At 41.2% G+C, this 22,654-nt stretch overlaps 1 protein-coding gene and 1 pseudogene across 4 annotated transcripts in view; both read left to right on the top strand.

Moving 5' to 3' along the window:
- The window catches only part of LOC307194867 (uncharacterized protein C1orf21), a 225,083-nt gene that overhangs the window by 153,241 nt on the left and 49,188 nt on the right, over positions 1-22,654 (top strand). Inside the window, exon 4 of one of the 3 annotated variants that reach the window (XM_079938244.1) lies at positions 17,026-17,271. The exons of the other annotated variants lie outside the window; for them this stretch is intronic. Coding sequence (XP_079794370.1) covers positions 17,026-17,154 — 129 coding nt within the window. The 3' untranslated portion in view covers positions 17,155-17,271. Of the gene's footprint in view, positions 1-17,025; positions 17,272-22,654 lie in introns of those variants that run through there. 3 annotated transcript variants of the gene reach the window in all.
- Positions 5,971-7,268, top strand: LOC307194860 (geranylgeranyl transferase type-2 subunit beta-like; annotated as a pseudogene). The gene is made up of 2 exons: positions 5,971-6,375; positions 6,568-7,268. The product of its transcript is annotated as a geranylgeranyl transferase type-2 subunit beta-like (transcript).

Raw genomic sequence — 22,654 nt, 5'->3', positions numbered from 1 at the left:
AAAAGGCAGCTCCTTCAGGTATATGCAAGCGTATAGGCACAGAGTTCGGCAACAGATGGAGCCTGTTTCTAGTTCACACAAAGGAATCACTTTTTCCAGGCATGTGTAGTCCAGTACCAGGCCATGTGACTTGACCAGTAGAGCAGCCTTCCCCTCGCCCACCTTTATCAGGAACCCTTATTTCGAACACAGTCTGCCCAACCAAAGGGGAGCTGGCTGATCTGGAGGATTGGGTAAGGCCTAAAGGCTAAGTTAACCAGACAAAGGGGAGGGGGGCGGAGTGATGAGGAAGGCAATCCAGAGCCTTCCAGGCAGAGAAAACTGCGCGCTAAGGCCCCCAAAGTACAAGAGAGCCTAGGATATTCCAGGAACAGAGACTAGAGAAGGAGAGTGAGCGGAAGGGTAGGTTGAGCCGAAGCCGGAGCAGCCAGAAAAGGCCACACCACGCAGGGCAGGGTCTTCCTGGACCAGTCAGGAGGCCCAGATTGAGGATGGCCCCAAATGCCAAGCTAGGAAATTTGGACTGGAGTACCATTCTTTTATTTGCAGAGGGTCTGAATTATTCTGCCTCCTTTTTGTCTTTAAGTATAATCCTTCTTTGCTTGTATCAATTTGTGTTTATGATCCTCCTTCCTTGCCAATTAAAGGCACATAAATGCTTCTTTCTCTCCCAAAGAACTGCAAATGGCATGCATGCTCAAGGCAGGTTCTTGGGCTTGCTGCTGGGCACATGGTTTCTGAGAACCCCAAGGAGGAAATGTAAGGAAATCACGAGGAAAGTCTGTGCCTTCCCCCATGACCAGCTCCCACACACACATACACACATGCACGCAACCACAGGAATGTTCTCTGCGACGTACCAAGTCGAGAAAATAAAGCCAAATGTATTTGTCTGTTTTACTCTGGCAGCATTTCAGGTATTTAAATTTTTAGATAACATCTTAAATTAATTTAACTTGAATATGTTAAGTGAACATATCCTATCAGTTATGAGGAGGACAATCAAAATGAATATGCTGTTCTCTAGGAACGCGGTGTGGGTGAATATCAGACATTGTTTGACATTCACGACGACCATCTGAAATATTGACCTCGGGCATCAGAATATGCAGCTGCAAGGCAGGCGAATCAGGTGATTGGAAACAGATACCTGCCCCCTGCTGCCTCCTCGGCACCCACTCCACTGACTGCTACCCCTCGTGACCACTGCTGGAGGTTGCTACAGCCCTATGAAGGCCATTACTCTCTGCTGGGCCTCACCTCCCTCCTCCTCCCCCCTCCTACCGCCTCCTCCCCCCTCCTCACCCCTCCTCCCCCCTCCTCCTCCCCCCTCCTCCTCCCCATCCTCCTCCCCCCTCCTCCTCCCCATCCTCCTCCCTCCTCCTCCCCCTCCTCCCCCATCCTCCCCCATCCTCCTCCCCCTCCCTCCTCCCTCCTTCCTCCCTCCTCTTCCATCCCCCTCCCTCCTTCCTCCCTCTTCTTCCATCCCCCTCCCTCCTCCTCCCTCCTCCCTCCTCCCTCCCTCCTCCTCTTCCTCCCCCTCCCTCCTCCTCCCTCCTCCCTCCTCCCTCCCTCCTCCTCTTCCTCCCCCTCCCTCCTCCTCCCTCCTCCTCCCTCCTCCTCCCTCCTCCTCCAGGTACCCTAATAAGGTGTGCTTCCCAAAGACCTGCTGACACCTCCTGGTGGTGGTACCTCAGCTGCACACTGTGAAGGAGAGAGTCGGCAGGTACCAGACACTGGTCAGGCAGGACAGTAAAGGTGCCTTTTGGAAGTGTAGTAACTCACATCTCCCATCTCCAACACACACACACACACACACACACACACACACACACACGACACCCATGTGCACGCACAAGCCCACACTAGTCGGGAAGGCGAGGCTGGTTACATTGGCCCTGAAAGAAGTGGGCCAGCAACCTATACTGCCTGACCCTGCTCAGTGTTCTGGTGGGGACGTTCATTTGTTTGACTCACCCTCATCACAGTTTCATTGTAGGTGTCTTCGTGCTGTATACATGGAATCTACGTTGAGTACTTAACTAGTTCCTAAGGGGTCTGTAGACAGAATTCAGGAAGTCTATGACATGATTGAGGGAAACAAATTAACATCTTTATTTTCACTAACCTCTGATGAAAATTTAGATTTCTGATTAGGACAAATAGGTAGGGTACCTTCCTTTGGAGAAGGAAATAAGGTGTCTAGGAAAACAACACAGTAATTATGAACGTAGGCAACAAACCAGTAGCACTACCTGTGACTTTTCAACAATAGAAATCAGATGTTTTCATAGTACTTTAAAGTTATTGTAGATATTATTATTTGTTAAAGTCGTTGAAATATTAATGCTCATCACTGCTTCAAAATTACCATAGTTATCAGATCCTATAGTGTATCTTCTTATTTAATACATTAATAAAGAATATATATTGCTATATCACATATTTTTTTCCTAAAAATATTTTGATAACTCTATTTTGTTATAATTTTTGTCCTTTATAACCCCATGTGTTTATTTTAGGAATCTCAGAACACAATTCCAAGAAAAGGTACATTGGCTTTACCAGACTGCCAGAGGGGTCCATGGCACAAAAAGGTTCTGAACCCCATGTGGTGGAAAGCACTTGAGCTCCAGGCTTAAATCCTGCTCAGTCCCCTAGCTGTGTAACCTTAGAATAGTAACTTCTGAGCCTCAGTTTCATTATCTGCAAAATGGTTTAATACTAGTGATGATGTAGGTAAAGTAGGTGAAAATCTCAGTTAAGGAAAGGACTTATTCTTTTCCCTCTAGTTATATACTAAAAAGTGTGAGGCCTTGTTTAGAGTACTCTGCTTTTAAATTGATAAAGTAGAATCACTAAGAAATCACTTAAAATCCTCAAATCTGTTTTCTTTGCCTTTTGTTTTCTCTCTTAACAGCAGTGTTTTAAAATATAATTAACCTGTATTTAAATATATGTATTAAATATATAAAGTCAGGGAAAGTATCATATATACTAACATATATACCATTTTAGTTGTTGCCTTTTAAAATACTTTAGTCTCTCTTTTTCTGTTAAGGAAATAACATTGGATTCCCTACCCATTCTCTGCGTAAGATAATATCTTTGTCGGCCTTTTTGTTTGATTGCTTTTGTGATGTGTAGAAATTCAGGTGTGGAGCAGCAGGGATGGTACTGCCAACTAGGCACTTCTGGGACGTTCCTGGCAGGTGTTTTTTCCCTAGTCCACCACTTTTCTTTCTAATGAAAAATTTATCAGTAAAGTCCCAAAATTATTCTGTTTTATGTATTCATATAGTGCTAATTTTAGATAAGTATATACGTCACCCAAAAATCTAATTATATATAGAAAGTGCCTTTAGAATGATAGTTAAAAAGCAAAATGTAGTAGTTGATTGGAGATGTTAATGGTTATTTTTACTTAATGTACCAGTAACTATTGTATGTTGTATAAAAACAAATGGTATAAATAGATGTTTAAGTATCAAAAAGATTTAAATATCAAGGAAAGCATTTTGTGATAGATCAGATTGCAAGGCCTGTTAACGTCTGTTTTTAAAAACCTTTTGAAAGGAAAGTACATTAATTTGTTTTAATTTTGTCGACTACCCAATTTTCTTCACCCAACTTTTTAAAAAGAGGCAGATTGTAATGCCGCCCACAGCACGTTTGCTACCTAAATCTCTCTTAGCTACCTTCTGGATTTAATCTGCAGGACTGATGAGCAGAATTTGTGGCAGTAAACCTGGCCGTCCAGAAGTCAAGTTTCTTCTAGTTTTGTGAAGATGGACTTATTGGACTTGGTTAAACCATAACTGGCTGTTGAGAGCTTGAGATAGTCTAGTCTAGTCAGTGACATGACGAAAGACCAGGACATGTATTTTTTAATGGATTTTTCAGCTCTATTGGCGTATATTTGATGTGTCTATACTTAGGTATACAAGGTGATTTAATATATGTATCCATTGTGAAATACCACAGTCAAGTTAATTAATACATCCATCACCTCACAGTTACTTTTTTTTTTTGTAGTGAGAACACTTAAGAACTACTCTCTTAGCAAATTTCGAGTATACAATACTTTATTGTATAGTAGTACTCACTATAGTCGCCATGCTGAACAGTAGATCCCCAGAACTTGTTCATCTTCTGAGAGTTTGTCCCCTTGACCAACATCTCCCCATTACCGCCACCCCACAGCCCCCCACAAAAGATATATTCTGATAACCCAAATAATTCTGGACAGGGTGGCTATGAAAAATTTTAAAAGAGCAACGAAAAGGAACTTGGTATCTCAAATATCAAAATACATAGTAAATCTGCAATAATTAAAACAATGTACTGCAGGCATAAGAATCAATGCAACAGAATAAATAGCCCTGAAATACACAGAAAGACACACACACACACACACACACACACACACACACACACACACACACACACACACACACACACACACACACACACACACACACACACACAGTTGGTGATCACTTGGAACACAGCAAACCAGTAGGGGAAGAAATGGATTATTCAGCAAACCACATACCAAAATACACTCCAGAGAAATAGAGAATTATGTGGGGTTTAAAAAAAATTTTTTTTTAATCTAGGAGAAAAAAATAGGTGACTATTTAACCAATACTGGGATGGGAACATATTTTGAAATGTAAGAGCAGTGGAAGAAACCACAAGTGAAAGAATTACTTTATTTCACCATGTTTCATTAAAGATATAATAGTTATGAGAGTGAGGAACTAAACCAAGAATACCACAAGTAAATGGAGGGTTTACTAGAAAGGGATCTTGGATTAATCCACAGGGAAGGACAGTGATTGGGCTGGGCCTTCCCAAGGCTAAGACAGAGAAGCTACTCTAGAAGGACCAGGGATCTGAGCACTGGACCCGGGCTCAGTTACACAACCAATGTCTGCTGCTTTCTGGCTAGCTGTTCCACCCTGGACCAGCTATTCCAACCAAGGCCAGCAGGAGGGAGGACCCACTGCCTTCTCTGGACAGGAGCAAGTTCTCTGAGAAGAGAATGTGAGTTGGACAGAAAAGGGCTCAGAGCAGGGCAGGGATGATGCATGCCTAATATATGCAAATTTGAAACTCCTTAGAACAAAAAATACAGCAAACGTTTAAAAGATAAATACCACCCAGTAAAAAAAAAAAAAATGCAACAAATATTACCCCCCAAAATATTAATATCTTTAACATAGAAAGGGGTTTTGTCAGATAATAAGGATATCCTGAACAATCCAGTTTTTCAAATGGGCAGAGGACATGAATAGACAGTTTGCAAAAAAAAAAAAGAGAAGAAAAGAAAATAGTGTAGTATACATGGAAAAAGAAGATTAACCTTATTAGTAGCAAAAAAAAAAGGGGAGCAGATTTAAGAAAACAATAAGATACATTTTTGGCTCTAGGAAATTGACATTTTTTTATGCCTTTTTTTTTTTTGGTGTTTTTAAAATCATGCTGTCAATTCTGGCAAGGATAGAGTGGGCTAGACACTCATATCCTGCTGAGAGTGTAAATTGTTACAGCCTTTCTGGATGAAAATATTTTAAGCCATGAAAATAGGTGCTCATGTTCAAATTGATCAAATAATTCTTCGAAGAAGAAGGCTGTCAAAGATATGTATAAAGATAGCTATTGTAGCATTATGTGTAATGGTAGAAATCTGGAAATAACCTAAATCCCCAATATTACCTAATGGTTACTTGATAATTTATCCATATAATGAAATAAATGAAATAGTGTAAGCCATTAAAAATCATTTGTTCAAGGAATGTTATTTACATAATTCCAATTTTGTAGATAAACAGAAGAGAGAGAGAAAAAAACAGAAACAAAGAGATGTAAAACCAACAAAGAAAATATTCCAAATTGTTAAGGCACTTGGTAGGGCAAGGTATTTATTTCCTACAATGAAAATGTTACCTCTTTTCGGTCTCAGACATGGGCACACCGCAGAAGGATGTTATTATCAAGTCAGATGCACCAGACACCCTATTAGTGGAGAAGCATGCAGATTATATAGCATCCTGTGGCTCAGAGAAAGATGATTATGAATACTGTATGTCTGAATATTTGAGAATGAGTGGCATCTATACTGTAATGGATCTCACGGGACAGCTACCTCGCATGAATAGAGAAGAAATTCTGACATTTATTAAGTCTTGTCAACACGAGTGTGGTGGAATAAGTGCTAGTATTGGACATGATCCTCATCTTTTGTACACTCTTAGAGCTGTCCAGATTCTTACTCTCTATGATAGTAGTAATGTTATTGATGTAAATAAAGTTGTGGAGTATGTTCAGAGTCTACAGAAAGAAGATGGTTCTTTCACTGGAGATATTTGGGGTCCCACTAAGCAGCTGGTCTAACTGGAGTTAATGGTCTGCTGGAAGTTCCAGCATGCACTGTGCTAGTTATATCAGCGTACAGGAGTACTGGAACAGAGGGGGCCAGTCTAAAAGATAAGGGCTGAATACAGTGCAGGCAGGAGAGACCAGCTGCTTCATGGGATGTGAAAATCTACTTTTATATAATAGGGAGAAATCGACACAAGATTCTCCTTTTGTGCGGTGGCAACTTTGGCTCTATTGGGGAAGCTGGATGCTATTAATGTGGAAAAGGCAATCGAGTTTGTTTTATCATGTATGAACTTTGATGGTGGATTTGGTTGCAGGCCAGGTTCTGAATCCCATGCTGGGCAGGATTCCTGGCTATTACTAGTCAGTTGCTTCGAGTAAATTCTGATTTACTTGGTTGGTGGCTTTGTGAACGACAGCTTCCATCAGGTGGACTCAATGGAAGGCCAGAGAAGTTACCAGATGTATGCTATTCTTGGTGAGTGTTGGCTTCCCTAAAGATAATTGGAAGGCTTCATTAGATTGACAGAGAGAAACTGCGCAGTTTCATTTTAGCATGTCAAGATGAAGAAACGGGAGGATTTGCGGACAGGCCGGGAGATATGGTAGATCCTTTTCATACTCTATTTGGAATTGCTGGATTGTCACTTTTGGGAGAAGAGCAGATTAAACCTGTTAGCCCTGTTTTTTGCATGCCTGAAGAAATGCTTCGGAGAGTGAATGTTCAGCCTGAACTAGTGAGCTAGATTAGACCCCTTGATGCAAAAGTTGCTTAGTGTAGTTTTACTGTTTTAACATTTCAGTATTTGAAGTGCTTAACAAACTTAATGGCTGCCATGTTAATATTTTGTACATGAATTGTGTTGATTTTAATAAATTATATAATTATACATATTGTAAATTAGAGACCTTTATTGTATCTTCAGCTTTCCGTTTTCTTCTGGAATGCTGTTATTCTGAGCGTTAATATTTTGTTTATGCTTCAATATATTTATCTTGTTTGTCTCCATAACAGCAAACTGAGTTGAACTCTATTTAGCTGATAAAGTCTTGTGTTCTGATTTTTCCCTTGATATGTTATATATAACTGTAGTTAATATAAATTGGTCTTTGTCAATGAGAATGTTAACTGATAAAGAATTGATGAACCCCATAGGAATTAAAAGATGAAAAAAAATAAATGGCTGAAATTTGGGAATATTTCAAAAAAAGAAAAGAAAATGTTACTTGGGTTATCAGAAAAACAACAGCAATGACGTATTTGATATTTGTATCAAAAGTAAAATAGACATTTTTATCATTTGGCCTAGAGAAGGGACATACCTGTTCAGGAGAGTTGTTTCCATATATTCCTGGCATATTAGTTTAAAAGGATTAAATTAGTGAATCCATCTCTAAAGATCTAGGTTCATGCCTGGTACTCATCATAGTACTTAGAAAATGTCCACTGTACATTCAGATCTCAAATCTCTATTCATACATGTGCTGAGAGCCCAAAGCCTGCTGTGTATATCTCCTTGATTCTTCATGCAATCTGGATGTGACTTTTCACAGGTACCAGGATGAAGGAAGATGTATTTTATTATTTTAGGTTAGGAAAGAGCAGTTAACTTTAAAAATAAATCCAAGAGAAATAAACTAATGCCATTTTTTTTCTTGAGAATGACTGCTGGATTTCTATTAATAATCCTAGGCTCAGTAGTTATTTCACAGTCTGTCTTTAAATAAATTTTTATTTTAAAAAACTATTCATAGTTTAGAATTCACAAAAATGACATCCTGCTGTTTATTCTTAAATCAGTGCCCGTTTACTGTTTGCCTGGCTCTGTGCTACACACTCTAAAGGCGCTATCTTATCTTCACAATCTTATGTTTATGGTTTTTACTCCTCTTTTCAGAAATAGAGGTTTCAAAGTCAAGTTAATAAGTGATGCCTTTGAACCTGTCTGCTTAACCGGGCTATCATGCGTCATTCATTCATTCATTTATTCACTCATCCAATGAATAAAACACATCAATTCAAGGAAGTCCGTGTAAAGCAAAGATTTTTAAACTTTATGGTCCACTTCCTTTGTATCATAATTTATAAAATAATATCTATAATAAAAATATAATAAAAGTATAATAAAAAAGTATAATAAAAGCATAATAAAAATTATGAACAGTCCCTTAATCATTTCTTGTAACTTAAATTGGCCTATAATAAATTCTTTAAATTGTGATGGTTGGAAATGGACACAAAAATTGAAGCTTTTTTATTGTTTACTATTAAATTCAAAAGTGTATGTTATGTGTGTGTGTCTAAGAACAACATAAACATTTTTTCTAACTCTGGAGACTGCGACCTCTAGCTAAAGAGTAGTCTTCTCCACCAACCCCCACTCTCTATTATCCTGTTGTATTTTCTTCTTACTACTTCTCACTACCTGACTTGATATTATCCATGTGTTTGCTCATTTGCATTGCCCCTTGCTTCACTACAATGAAAGTTCTGTTAGGGCACCAGGTTTTTGTCTTTTTTTTTTTTCCCCGTACTTGCTCAGAGCTACTCGGTTCCATTTATGCAGAATCAATGAATGAATAGATGGATGAATGAGTTTCTCTGCCTCTATCTGCTATGTTGGAGCAGAGGACTCCCCCCACCCCCACCATTTTGAGGTTTCTAAGCTGTACCAGGGCTTTCCAGGAGATACCTGATGGGTGACTTTTCCCAACACTACCATGTGGCAGCACCATTCCCCCTACCCCTCACTCTGCTCTGACTTCCTGTGGAACCTGCTGCTGGAGCCCTAAACCCAGGAAGCCATCAGTGCCAGGCAAAGCCCCCATGAGCTGCTGCTGCTTCCTGCACCTACACAGCCCCTCAGGGCCCAAGCGGAGGGCACTGATGTCCACAGCCAGAGGCTGCTTCTTGCATTATGGAAGAATCCTCACCAAAGTCCACCATGTCGTGGAACTGTGCTGTGAGTCTTCTCTGCTGGTGTGGGAATGAGCGCACACACACTCACACCCACATTGCAGAGACACCTGTTACCTTCCTGTCCCAAAGTTCTGGACCAGAGCTACCTTGTGCTCCTGAATTCTTTCAGGTTCTGGTGAAACCTCCCTTTCTATTTTTATCCCTAGGGCAGGGATTGGGACTAAGGGGAGAGATTATTGTGAGGCGGGGTGGGAGGCTTGACTCAATCAGAAGTCCTGAGTGAGGAAAAATTCATCACAGCTCCACTTCAACACTGAGGCATTAGCTAACAAGCCTCCGGCAGGAGAAATAACTTCCCTGCAGGCCACGTGGTACCTCCTGCAGATTGTCACTGTGTGGAACGGCCCGCTGACCCTCCAGGCCATCTGGATACAATGGACCCCTGAGATGAACTCACTTTAGCCCCGGCTAGGACGGCTGCTAGAGGGAGATAAAGCTTAGCTGCTTCCTTTCTGCTTCATTTTGGACTGTACTCTAGAAAGATATGTAAGAGATGGTATTTCTTATTAATAATTGCCCACTCCACTCCTTCACTCCCCAATACACACACACACACACACACACACACGCACACACACACACACACACACACAGACATTCACAGTGTTCACCACAGTATATATTCTCACGGAGTTTTATTTGGCTTCTTGGACAAATAAACCAAGGCAGGTGAGAGCTGGATAAGCCGTGGGGTAGGTCAGCCACAGTGGTAGGATTTGAGTCTCCCGACCTAAGAAAAGGAACATGCAGTGCCTGTTGACAGGCATGACCTTGTTCCATGCATGCTTCTTGCAACTTAAAGCGTATCCAGAAACCTGTTCTAGCTTCCAGCGCAGAGAGTCACAGAGCCTCTGCTAGTAAAGGAGGCTTTGTTCTAAGAAGGCTGGTGCCTCTCGTGGATCTGGGCAGAGGAGAGGGCAGGGGCCTTCTGCCAGAGGCTAGGCCAACCCAAAGAAAGGGAATCGGGGGGCTATACCCCCTATTTATTTAAAGAAAACAAGAAAGAAGGAACCTTCCACCATCACCACCACTGTGACCACTGCTCACTATTTTTTCAGGTTTGTGTACCCATATAATGCTTTTAACCGGAAAAGGCTATTATGTTTTAGTTTGAAACAATTTAGTATGTTGAAGAAGATGAAGGAAGGGAAGACAGAACCAGCCTTAGAAATCCTGGAATAGTGACAGGGCCCAACAGGACCAGACCTTTCCTATGGGGAAAAACCATACTGCACGCTTTGTAAAAACATGGTCCTTACTATTAAGGAGGATGGCTATAATATTAGAAAGGAAGAGGTGAGTGGAAGACTGTCTTGGCTTAGAAAATCTATTTCTTTTTTTTGTTCAACTGAGTCACTGTGATAAAAGTGGCCTGAGCATCACAAGATTTGCTAACCTTTTGTCATCTCCCTTCCCACTCTGTTCCCGAAAATGTTAGTGGTTTTTTTTTTTCTATCAGCCTTTCTCTTGCTTCAAACAGTAGTTTCTCCTCATAGACAAACATTACATCAGTTTATGAATTATCACTGATTTTTCTTTTTTTTTGGCATGTATGTGAGCTGCCCTCTGCTCCCATCTTTGCACTATCCAGTTGGAATTCTTAACCAAATGCCTTGGCCCCCTGGCTCTCAAGAATATCAGTTTGGGGGCCATGAATTGATCTATTATTGTTCTTATAGTATTGAGTTAGCCTAAGAAGCCCCATCTGCAACATCATTCCCATGCAGTTTTAATCTCCACTTAGGAAGTATTTAGATTAATTCTGGTGCTCATTGATTATATATTAGTTTGGATTATTTTAAAGTAATTTTGTTTTAACTTTAAAAAACCACCACCAGTAGCTTGGCAGTACTACCACAGAATGTTCTGAGTGAGGAACATTGTTTTCAATAACCCCACTGTGACTTGGGTCCAGCCATTCTCTCATGAAGTGGGGAATGGCAGTGGAACTTCACCAACGTGCAGTTGTCCTAAAAGGACATCAGGATAAGCCCCTGTTTGTTAAACGAATTCAGGCATAGGTCTATATACAAAATCTAACACAATGTCCTGCTTTACCCGCTTGGTTTTCGGAATGCTAAGAGCTAAGGGCCGCTGGCTGCAGTGCCCAGGTCCAGCTTTCTCAGGGCCAGGCCGTTCCAGCCCATTTCCTGTCTCCTCTTCCTTCCCTTCTCACTAATTCATTAGCAGTCATTAACGTGGAAGCTTAGCTTACAGTTTTCACCTTAGCTTTCTGTTTTCCTCTTCAGCTACCACTTCACAGCTTCCCCAACACTCACCAATAAGAAACTTTCAGCACGTGTGTCGCAGAACACAGTCCTTAACGTTCATCGATAAATGATTTCTGTGGCCCTGATTTGTGTGAATAATGACTGCTAATTTCACTCAGGCTCACCGAACATTTGATCTTGGCAAGGTGACAAGTTGTAGATTTTTTCTTTTATTTCCTGGGATAGCCACTAGGATTTTTTTTTTTTTTAACATCCATTTTCTATGCCAGGAATTCCAAAGTCAAAATATACAGAAGCATCTAGCAGGAAGACAGTCTGAGGTCACGTGTAACCATCTACTGCAGTACAGGGACCTCTCTCCAGTACCCCCAACACAGGGTCCTTTGGCGGCCAACTGCCACCCCTGTGAGGGGAGAAAACTCCCAATCACCAGGCTGTACACTCTGGTTGCTGGGTTGTCAGATGCTTTGTGTGAGCTGAGGCCAGGATCTTAAGCCCTCTGTTTCTTCATATGAAATGGTGACTGTAATAATAGCAGTTATTTCCTCATAGAATTGTTGAGTGTGTTAAATCAATTAACACGCATAAAACCTGTGGACAGTTCCTGGCAAGAGCTAGTGCACAATCACTGCTTGTGGGTAATGCTGCCTCTGTAGGTGGAACCCTGGAGTAGCAGAGAGAGGAGGGGTGAGAGTCAGTCTGACTGGTGAGAGCTCAGACTCTGCCAGTACCTAGTTCTGTGAACATGCTTAATATTTTCTGAGCTTGGATTTCCTTCTGTGTAACATGTGGATAAGGAGTCCCTGGCACGTACTTGATGTAGCAGGCAGTCAGTCAAATGCCAAGTGCTTTAAAGGGTTAGCGAGAATTCATGTAAGTTGCCTGATACAGGGTAGACATACATTAAACAATCATGATTCGTCACATTTCCTGCTTAGTTGAAGAGGCCAAAAAAGAAGGTTCTGTTTGCTTTGCCTTAGGAGACAGTATAGCACTGTGCTTGTCACATTAGTGCCTAATAGATATTGGAGTATTTTGCTCAAAGGAGTAAATAAAGGAGAATAAAGATGAAATTGAAGAGTAATTCAGGTTTGGAGCTTCTAAGAACCGAAGAAAGGACGTGAAAGATTTTTGCAAACCTAGAAATGAAAAACCTGTTACATTAACCTATTAGAATGTATAAGATTCTCTGATGTGTATAAGCTCAGAGTTTCTAGTAATATTTCTCTTCACTGATAGCAAAGCTACACTGGTTCATGCGAGCCAAAAGAAAAGGCAGATTAGAATACTTTTAAGGAAATTCAGGCTTTTTCCTTTCAAGTATTACAGTAACCCCCCTTTCTGGAGAATCCAGCTGAAAGAGTCTTTGTTAGGTGTCTTTTCTGCAGGTAAAGGAGATCCCAGCTGGTGCAACCAACCTCTTCCCCACCATCAACTCCAGACACCCCAGACCAACAAGTCATGACCTCCAGAATCCTCAAATATAATGCTGTGATCCCTGACTCACCACCTCTAAAAGGAGCCAGTTCCTGGCAAAGATGCCCCCGTGACATTAATTGTTCTCTTTACCTTGAATGATCTTTGATTGTAGATTAAAGAGATGGTGACTAAGGGCAGCTTTTACATTGCCTGTTTTAATGAATAAACGGGAATTATTTTTAATTAGTGCTTCAGTTGTCTATGTAAACGATGCCCTCTGATTTGCTTAAGGGCCTTTTGAAAAACGTTCATTTCCCTAATTTTGTTAAGCATGGCTTGTTTGCAATGCTATTTTTGTTCTCTGTGAGAAATCTTTTAAGTAGAGATCATTTCCAGCCTTTGTGGACTAATCCAATTTTAGTGGAGATCATCTCGACAAGAACATTTACCATATTTAGAATACATTGCCGGGCAGTGGGTTTGCCTAGTCCAAGGGGAGTCTACCAGTGCAGAACAAGAAGGCACTTTCATGTAAGTCAGAGCTGCCTCCATCTCCCAACCCTCTGCTCTCCTCAAAGACACATGAGTGCGCCCCCCAGTTTCCATGGCTGCAGGGGTAGGGAGTGCAGATCCGCGGTAAACCTTGCCAAACCACCTTGAGCAGGGCTATGCTATAGGCCCTTGGTCTGATAAGATGTTACCCAGGTGACAGCACACATTCCATGACAAGATGAAGCCACAGTTTGGCATTTTGGGATCAATAGATGTGAGTTAGTTATAGGACCTAATCAGATCACTTGTCTTAGCCCCAATATCATATTCAAAATGTTTTCTCTCCTAAATTCTTGAAATTGCTCCCTGAGAAGTAACTTTTGGTTCCAAAAGTCCGATGTTGCCTACTAATAGATGTATTTTTAGGATGTTTTTAAATATAACACTTGGGTATTTCCCCCAGTTTCTTTTTTTAAAAAATCACCCTAGAATCAGTTTTCACCCACTAAAAGCCTTTTCGAGTTTTCTTTTTTTAGTCTATATTCCAGAATAGTAGCTTCAGAGTTGCCAGCTGAAAAAGGACCTGTGTGTTGTGTATGCTGCTGGAAGCTATTTTCAAGCACAAACTAAATAGTTTTAAAATACTAGTACATGGAGTATCTCAGGTGGTTTTGTGTCTAGCAGGAAAAACCACTTGGCCTCAGTGCTCTAAAATCTGTCAGGTCTTCTGATCAGGAGCAGTAATTATCTTGAGAACCGAAAGGAAAAAAAATTACATTTGTCTTAGTAATTTCCAAGACGGTAAATAAATGGTCCTTTTAGCAAAAGGGTGTTAGGCTGTTCACTGCCAACTTTAAACCGCAGTGATAGAGTAATAGCTCTCCCTGAACTGTAGGAATGCTCCCATCAACGTGGGTAAACTCCATAGGAACTAGCCCACATTTCTGTCCATACAATTTGTCCATCAGCAAGTGTTCATTGGGTTCCTTTTGCCTAGCACTGCTCTAGCAGCTGCATAAAATATCAGAACAATTCATTTACTCCATAAGGGGGAGTGATGTGCTGGAGTTAATAGATAATTGTTATTCATTCAAAAAAATTTAAACATCCACTACTAGAATTATTTTGTGTAGAACTTGGCACAAGTCTAGAATAAATAATGTTTTAGACCACAACTGAAAGTTCAGAGAAGGATATCTATCTATACATATGCTTAATTCCTAATTGTGTGGCCTTTGGGGGTGGTTCTGCATGCTCTTTGGCCTTTTATGTGTTTAATTAACTACATCACATTTTCTATTTTAGACCTGAGCTCATGTGGCCAAAATTGTATCGGTTCAGCACAAGCACTGCTGTGCTTGCTAGCCTTCCTAATCCTGTGTATTTCCTGCATCATGATTTATTTAACAAGTATTTAGCTCATTTAGCTTAATTGTGGCGCCAAGGTAGTTAGAACTAAGATTTCCTGATTTCTAGTGTTTTGGTTCCACTAATTTGATCTTGTGCTTCCTTTAGCTCACAGATTCCATTAACTACCCCAAGACACAAGTCTTTACACCATGCGTAATGCCCTAGAGACATTTCCACCTTCTTTTGGTTTAACACCTACATCTCATTATCTTTTAATTGAGTTCTTGGACATACAAATGGAAAAGAAAATAATGGGTGATTAATGCTTCGGCCATGAATAAGAGCTAACTGTACATATAAAGAATATAACTTATTTTAAAATTTCTTCTGCAGTGAAATATTGTGTTGGTTAACAGTTACCAGGCTGAGGTTAAACAGACTTTAATTAGAAATTACAAGCCCATAGCACTACTGCATGCAAATCTAAGAACACCAAATGGACGCAAACCCTAAACTTGTTCAGCAGCACCCCCTAGCATATATAATTTTAGGCTGTCAGTCTAGGAAGCAAATTCTAGTTCTCATGTCCTGTCTAAAAAGTATATGTCTTTTACACATGTCTAGTTATATTGGCGCATTCTTCACATTATTCCTGAATTGAATGTCTGAAGGTAACTATAAACAGAGGGTAGTGTAATCTAGTAGAATAATTTCTTGTGCAAATATTTTCAAAATGATTTTACTTTAACTGTGGCTGTCTTCTATTCATTGTCTCTGCTTTGGTTGGCTGATGTAAAGAGATTTTTGTTTTCTTTTGGAGTCAGTCATCTAGGAAAGAGGAAAAGCATAGCTGGGGGAGGTTCCTAAAGCAGATCGTAGAAATCCACAAGGTAGACGTAGTATGTTTAATTGCCTTTGGTAAGTGTTAAGAACACAGCCTCTGGAGCCAGACTCTCTGAGTTTTGTGATCTTGGGCAGGCTACTTAACCGCTCCATGACTTACTTTCCTCCTGTGTAAAATGAGTTAATAGTAATAGTACCCGTCTCAGGGAGCTGCCACAGTTAATGCAAACACTTTGGAAACCTAGCTCCTAATGAGTGCTCAGTGATGATCGACGGTCATTGTTATCATTATTTCACCATGAATGCTTGGATGTGGTCATGATCTACAGTTTGGGCCCTGACATCAGAAAGACCTGAGTTCAAACCCTCTGAGAGTCCTTGGGCAAGTTGCTGAAACTCAAGTCATCACCTCTAAGTGGGCATGATAATAACAACTACTTCATAGAGTTGTCGAATTAGACAATGTATGCAAGATGCCTACGTTAGACTAGGTAGGACAGGTGGATCATAGCTGTTACCCATTATTTCCTTCTGAAACACTGATAAAGCAACAGTTAAAGAACTCTACAGAATAGCAATAATCCTCTATGACTAAGAACAGGAAAAAATACCAACATTCTGTAAGATGGAAAGCTAAGTCAGGAAACTGACTTAGCAAACCCAAGAAAGCCAGTTACACTGTAGAATGAGCAAAAGGCTCAGGAATTGCTAGCAGAGATATCTCTGGAAATGGAGGGGAAAGTGGGGCTGAAAACAAGAGGATTCATTGAAAGTCAGTGTAAAAAGCAGATTCCCAGGTCCCCTTCTACATTCCTTCCAGCCGGGCAGTATTGAGGGCTAGGATGCCAAAATGAAATCAGGGCTTTTAAGTGAAAGTCTGCATTCTGAATGCCAAGGTCCTTGGTTGTCTTCCCCAGATACTGGCTCCCAGGGTGCTGGCAAGGAGGTTTAGACTCTCCAAGATGAGATGAGATGCGCCTTCTCTGGGATCCCTACCAGCCCAAGTAAATAGATCCAAGGACGCTGCCCTTGGAGGTTATTGAGCTAAAAAGCCCTGTCATATCCCTGAAGCCCACAGTCCACATGCCCAGCCTGTGTGCACGGGGCTTCCAGTCGGCTGACTAGCGTCCCACGCTGCACTGGGACAGAGAGTCAGGGATCCCAGACCACAGTCCCCCGCGGGTGCATTGTAGTGGGGTGTACATGAGGCAGATCATTTGCTCGTGCCATTCAGGCCTCTTAGGTATGTTTGTTTAGGTTTTAGGATCCATTCATTGCTTCAATCCTAGCATGTTCCAAGCGTACCCCTGGATTTGTCCTCAGGTATACCTACTACCTAGCTGGCACTCAGTGACTGGCAGCTGGCATCGTTACGCATTCAGCCATCACAGGACAGAGCAAGTCACCTTCCACTTGTTTCACCTACTTCCAGAATTAGAAGATATGATTTGAACATTCACCTGCTTTTGTAACTCTGCCACTTGTGGAAGTTCCACAGCAGAGAGGAAGAAACCCTGGATTAAAGAACAGGTTTTTAATTCTGCCACTAATAGTATGACCTTCACGAAATCCTCTGATCTCTCTAGACCATGGTTACCACCAATGTAAAGGGGACAGATTAGACCACCTATAGACACGGCTTCCTTGCTCCCAAATACCCCACAGTATCAGGCCAAAAAGTGTTTCAGAACAAGTCTTTGAGGCTGACCTGGTTACTTTTCAGAAGTGTACATGCATACTACTATAATTATAAAAAAATGTATCTGTAGTAATAAATAACTTTAAATCATGAAGATAAAAAGTAATAAAAACTGATCCAATACCTACCATGTTCCAGATGCTTGCATTATCATATTTAATCTCATTTCATGGGACACTAATGCTTTATGAAAGACATTCTGTTACCCCATTTTGCAGAGAAAGTAACTGAGGCTCTAAGAATTTTTACGTACAGAATTTACAGACAGTACGTGGCACAGTCTGGATTTTGAAGATATGGCCACATCTAGAGACCCAGTTCTCCAAACCTCACCATGCACCTCTTTTCTGAACTCTGTTTCGTGCTTCCCCAGTAAGATCATTACATTCATTCTAGTTCCTCTCAACTGCTGTCAGTTTTTAGTCTGGCTTTATTGCCTTTCCCTGGAAAGTTATATGTTTCCCCCTAAAGTTGACTGGCATTGGAATCATAAACAAATCAAAACCTACAGGCCTTTCACAAAGTTAGTTTGCTCTCGGGGCTTCCCTGGTGGCGCAGTGGTTGAGAGTCCGCCTGCCGATGCAGAGGACACGGGTTCGTGCCCCTGTCCGGGAAGATCCCACATGCCGCCGAGCGGCTAGGCCCGTGAGCCATGGCTGCTGAGCCTGCGCGTCCGGAGCCTGGGCTCCACAACGGGAGAGGCCACAGCAGTGAGAGGCCCGCGTACCGCAAAAAAAAAAAAAAAAACAAAAAAAGTTAGTTTGCTCTGAGTTCTCAAAGTCCAAGGGCATTTAAAATGTTCTGCCTGTGTGTGGGACTTCCCTGGTGGTCCAGTGGTTAGACTCCTCACTTCCACTGCAGGGGGTGCAGATTCGATCCCTGGTCATCGGGAAACTAAGATCCCACAAGCTGCACTGTGTGGCCAAAGAAAAAATGTTCTGCATGTGTGAAATAACACAATGTTAAAATTTCTGCATAGCTGAACTTCTATAGGATGTGTAGTTTCTCCCAGTGCGGCCAAACTGGCAGATTCATTGTTTTTCAGTGGATTATGTGACATACCAGTTGCCCTTTGAGATTGCAGACTATATAAATGTACAAGGAAATATTTTAACAGATCTTGGTACATAAATCTGTTTTCTGTTTAATGTTGATTTTGAAGTGTATAAAAATAAGGAGAGAACATAAAATAGATTTGATGAAGCAAACAGGAAAATCTTTTAAAGAAGTTTGGGGGCGGCTGGAGGTGAGAACTCCCTCCAAACTTGGCTGTGCATTTTTTTCAATTGGGTAAAAGATACTTAAAGTTAGCTATTTTAACTATTTTTAAGTGGACAGTTCAGTGACATTAAATACACTCACATTTTTGTGCAACCATCACCATCATCTATTTCCAGAACTTTTTTCATCTCGCAAAACCGAAACTCTGTACCTGTTAAACGCTTAACTCCCCATTCTCCCCTCTCCCTAGCCCCTGGCAACAACCCTATGCTTTCTGTCTCCATGAATTTGACTACTCTAGTTTGCTGTGCATTTTGTAGGTCTTACGTGACATGATCAGTATTATAATTAAGAGAGTAACAGCTGACGTGTGTTGGTACCCAAAAGGTTTATGGTGAAAATATTACAAAGGTATTTAGAGTGAAATGACGTATGTTAAGCTCTTTATCCTTCTTTGAAATAAGTAATGAACTATTTGTTTTGAAACTCCTGAGGTTCTTATAACTCAGCTTCTTAAAAGTGATGATGCCCATGTGCTCAGACAGGTGTTATCCCTTGCTCTTTTCTCCCATGGGGCCCCAACCACAATTTTAGTGAAAACTACAATAAAAGCACCATTCCTTCTTCCCTTTGGTCCCCCCAGCCCCATGCCCCCGCTCCAAAGTTCATTTCTGAGATCCTCCTGTCTTTTCAGGGCCCAGCCTCATATTCTGAGTGGGATTAATGTTGCGAAACAGTGTAGCACGCAAGTAAAGGAGGACAAATGTTCATTCATTCTTTCCTAAAACAGACCTTTAGGGCTTCCCTGGTGGCGCAGTGGTTGAGAGTCCGCCTGCTGATGCAGGGGACACGGGTTCGTGCCCCGGTCTGGGAAGATCCCACATGCCATGGAGCAGCTAGGCCCGTGAGCCATGGCCGCTGAGCCTGCGCGTCCGGAGCCTGCGCTCCCCAACGGGAGAGGCCACAACAGTGAGAGGCCTGCGTACCGCAAAAACAAAAAAACAAAACAAACAAACAAACAAAAAAAAACAGACCTTTATTGAACACCTACCACTGTCGCTTACTGCATGCAGGGATAGACAAGACACTAGCAAGGGGCTTACATTCTATTAGGTTGAAGCATTTAGAACTCGTGTGGTAAGAAGAGATGTGTGAACAGGTAAGCCAAGGCGCCATCACAGAAGTCTGTGCCAGCAACACTGGGAGAGGAAGTGCTTCCACCCAGAAGGGTGAGGGTGTCGTCATGGTGTTTTCTTTGGCCTTTGGCCTTTCTTCACAAGGCTGTTGCAGTATACCATGCAACTTGACTTGCTTCTGCAGCTCCTGTTCATGGTCTCCAGATAGATTTGGAGTTGTCTGGAAGACACAGAAGCAGAAGACTAGGTGGTGGTTCATTCATTTGGACAGGGAAGCAGCAGTTCCCATTGCCACTTGTCTCGCATTTCCATCCTCCTCAGTCATTGAATGGAAGTGTGAGAATTTTCTAGAGCAGGATTGAATGTCCTATTGTACATGCATTAGCTGAATTCTGTTATTCGCCTCACATTTCGTTGGAGCTGAACTTTTCTTTAGAAGGTTAAACAGAGAACACTAATTCATATCCAGGTTAAAGTGTTCTCTCAGAGAAAATTCCTGAATAGACAGCTGCCTGATTTGGGGGAGGGCAAGTAGAGCTTTCTACAAGACATGATGATAGAAACGGGTCTTGCTTAGGTGGTAATTGGAGATTGGGACCCAAGGTGACAGAACAGGGAGATAGGGATGGAGAAGGATCTCACTGCCATCAGTGCAGGAAGAGGTCGTATGCTGTGGAGAGGGCCATGGCATTGTCCTAAGAAAGCCAAGAATTTAGGTCCTCTTAACCCAATTTTTAAAAAGTAACATGATGACACTCCAGTCTGGTCCGTCTAAAACATTCCCCTGGATTGGGGTTTCCTCTTGACCACATATAAAGTGTATTTATTTTAGGGGGAAAATACACACACATGCATACACACAGTGCTGGTAAACCAGGTCTCTGGGTGAAAAAAGTCCTGATTTATACCATTTGTGAATTTCCATAGTGTAAATACACCCACAAAGGCTGATTTCAAACCACCAGCAGTTCACTCACAGAATTCCTGAATATTTAACAGTTGGCACTCCCTAGTAAGAGCCAGCTCCAGCATACCACTGGATGTGTGTATTATGCGCGTAAATAACCATTTTTAAAAAGTTATGTTTGAGTGCCTTTGGACAGGCACTCACTGATGACTGTTCTTACCAGTGGTACCTGCTCCCTCTGTTCCCTCTTGTTTACTTAAGGCCTCCCTCCCCTCTCATTACTTGCCTGGCCTTGACTTGCTTTGGTCTGGGAGGTGCAGATGCTGTTTCTCACTCATGGCCGGCCGTGGGAGGATTGCCAAGGTTCTTGCCTATGTCTTTAAAATTGTATGTGCCTTCCAGGCCTGTGTCTCATCTTTAGGTATTAGAACATAAAGGGGAAGTTTGAGGTTGCATGAGCTACTGTTACTCCCACCTTCTTTAATTCATATAGATTTGGCTTTTTTAAGAATGTGAAATACTTATTGAAAGATGTATACGCGGAGTTCTTATCCCCTTTCAGCCAATAACACTCTGACCTTGGGCAACTTATAAAATATCGGTTCACATTTGAGATTTTATGTCAGTATCCCATAAAGTCTTTAATGCAGGAAACCTTGGATTTTGGTCAAAGATATCCTTTAAATCGCCTTCACATGGTGTTTCCACAGTGCTGTGGTATATGCCAGGGTACAAACAGGGTTGGTTGTTTTGTTTTTTAAATTATCCTTCAGAAAAGTGATGCCACCTTGTATTTGAGTCACGTGGTACAGGGCTCTCTTGTTGTTGTAAACGCCAAGTTTGAAAGAGACATATTAGCCTAAAACACTTGACTTTATTAGTTAGGGATCACTTTAGATGCTTTTAGAGATCTTCTGACAGAATCAGTTTTGCTTCTAAGTGAGAAAAAAAATCACTGTGTCATTGTAAACAACCTTTTAACAGTGATTTTGAAAGAACCATGCAGTAAGTGGTGAACAATGTGGAGATCACCACTCCTAAATGTTTATTTATGGCTTGGAATTAAATTTCCAAGGCAACAGCATACAAAAATTCAAAATGCATTTTATTTCAAACAAATTAGAAGTGAAGATGGAAACATTAGAAGACTCAAAAAGTTAGTGACTCTGATTGTGAAAACACCGATGTCCAATGCACCTGAAAAGTTTAAATTAATTCCTGAGATATTAGTGTGAAAAAAGTAGTATTTCTAAATTAATATGGTTTTTTACACAGTATGTGATTTTAAATATATATGTGTAGCCGAATTAATAAATTATATATTACAAGTAGTCACCTGAAGGTTCCAACCACATACCTAAAAGATTATAAATTTAAGCTTCCAAGACACATTTCTGAGGATATTTTATTTGGAAGAACGGAGATCACCTTGTATTTAGGCCTGTGTTGTTCATTAAAGCTCTTAAACATGTATTTTAACATATTTTTCTCCCGTTGCCAGTTACCTTTTTTTCCCTAATACTCAGATAGGGAAAGATTTTCACCTAAATAAGAGGCTAAGAATGAGGGAACAAGCAAACTGGCTCTTAAGACTTATTTGTGGGACTTCCCTGGTGGTCCAGTGGTTAAGACTCTGCGCTTCCACTGCAAGGGGGGTGAGTTCGATTCCTGGTTGGGGAACTAAGATCCCGCATGCAGCACGGCCAAAAAAAAAAAAAATTTTTTTTTTTAAAAAAGACTTATTTGCGTAGGAGGATCTAGAGAGTAAGAAGAATGGAGAAAATAGATCGAACACTCAGAAACCATTTTACATAAGGTAGACTTAGTAAACTAAGGCTTATTGCACCACTAATAAACCCTAATTTGAAAGCCTCATAATAAAAGAACCTCAGAGAGATATGAAATGACAGCAGCTGGGGACATAGGTCGCTTGTTCTTACCTTTTCTCCCCAGCTTGGTGGCAGGCTGCCGAAGGGGGCCCAGTCCCAT

The sequence above is a fragment of the Stenella coeruleoalba genome, assembly GCF_951394435.1.
Source record: "Stenella coeruleoalba genome assembly, chromosome: 1".
NCBI classification, from domain to species: domain Eukaryota; kingdom Metazoa; phylum Chordata; class Mammalia; order Artiodactyla; family Delphinidae; genus Stenella; species Stenella coeruleoalba.
Note: the sequence above shows the minus strand (reverse complement) of the source record. Positions and strands in the feature narration are given on the sequence as shown.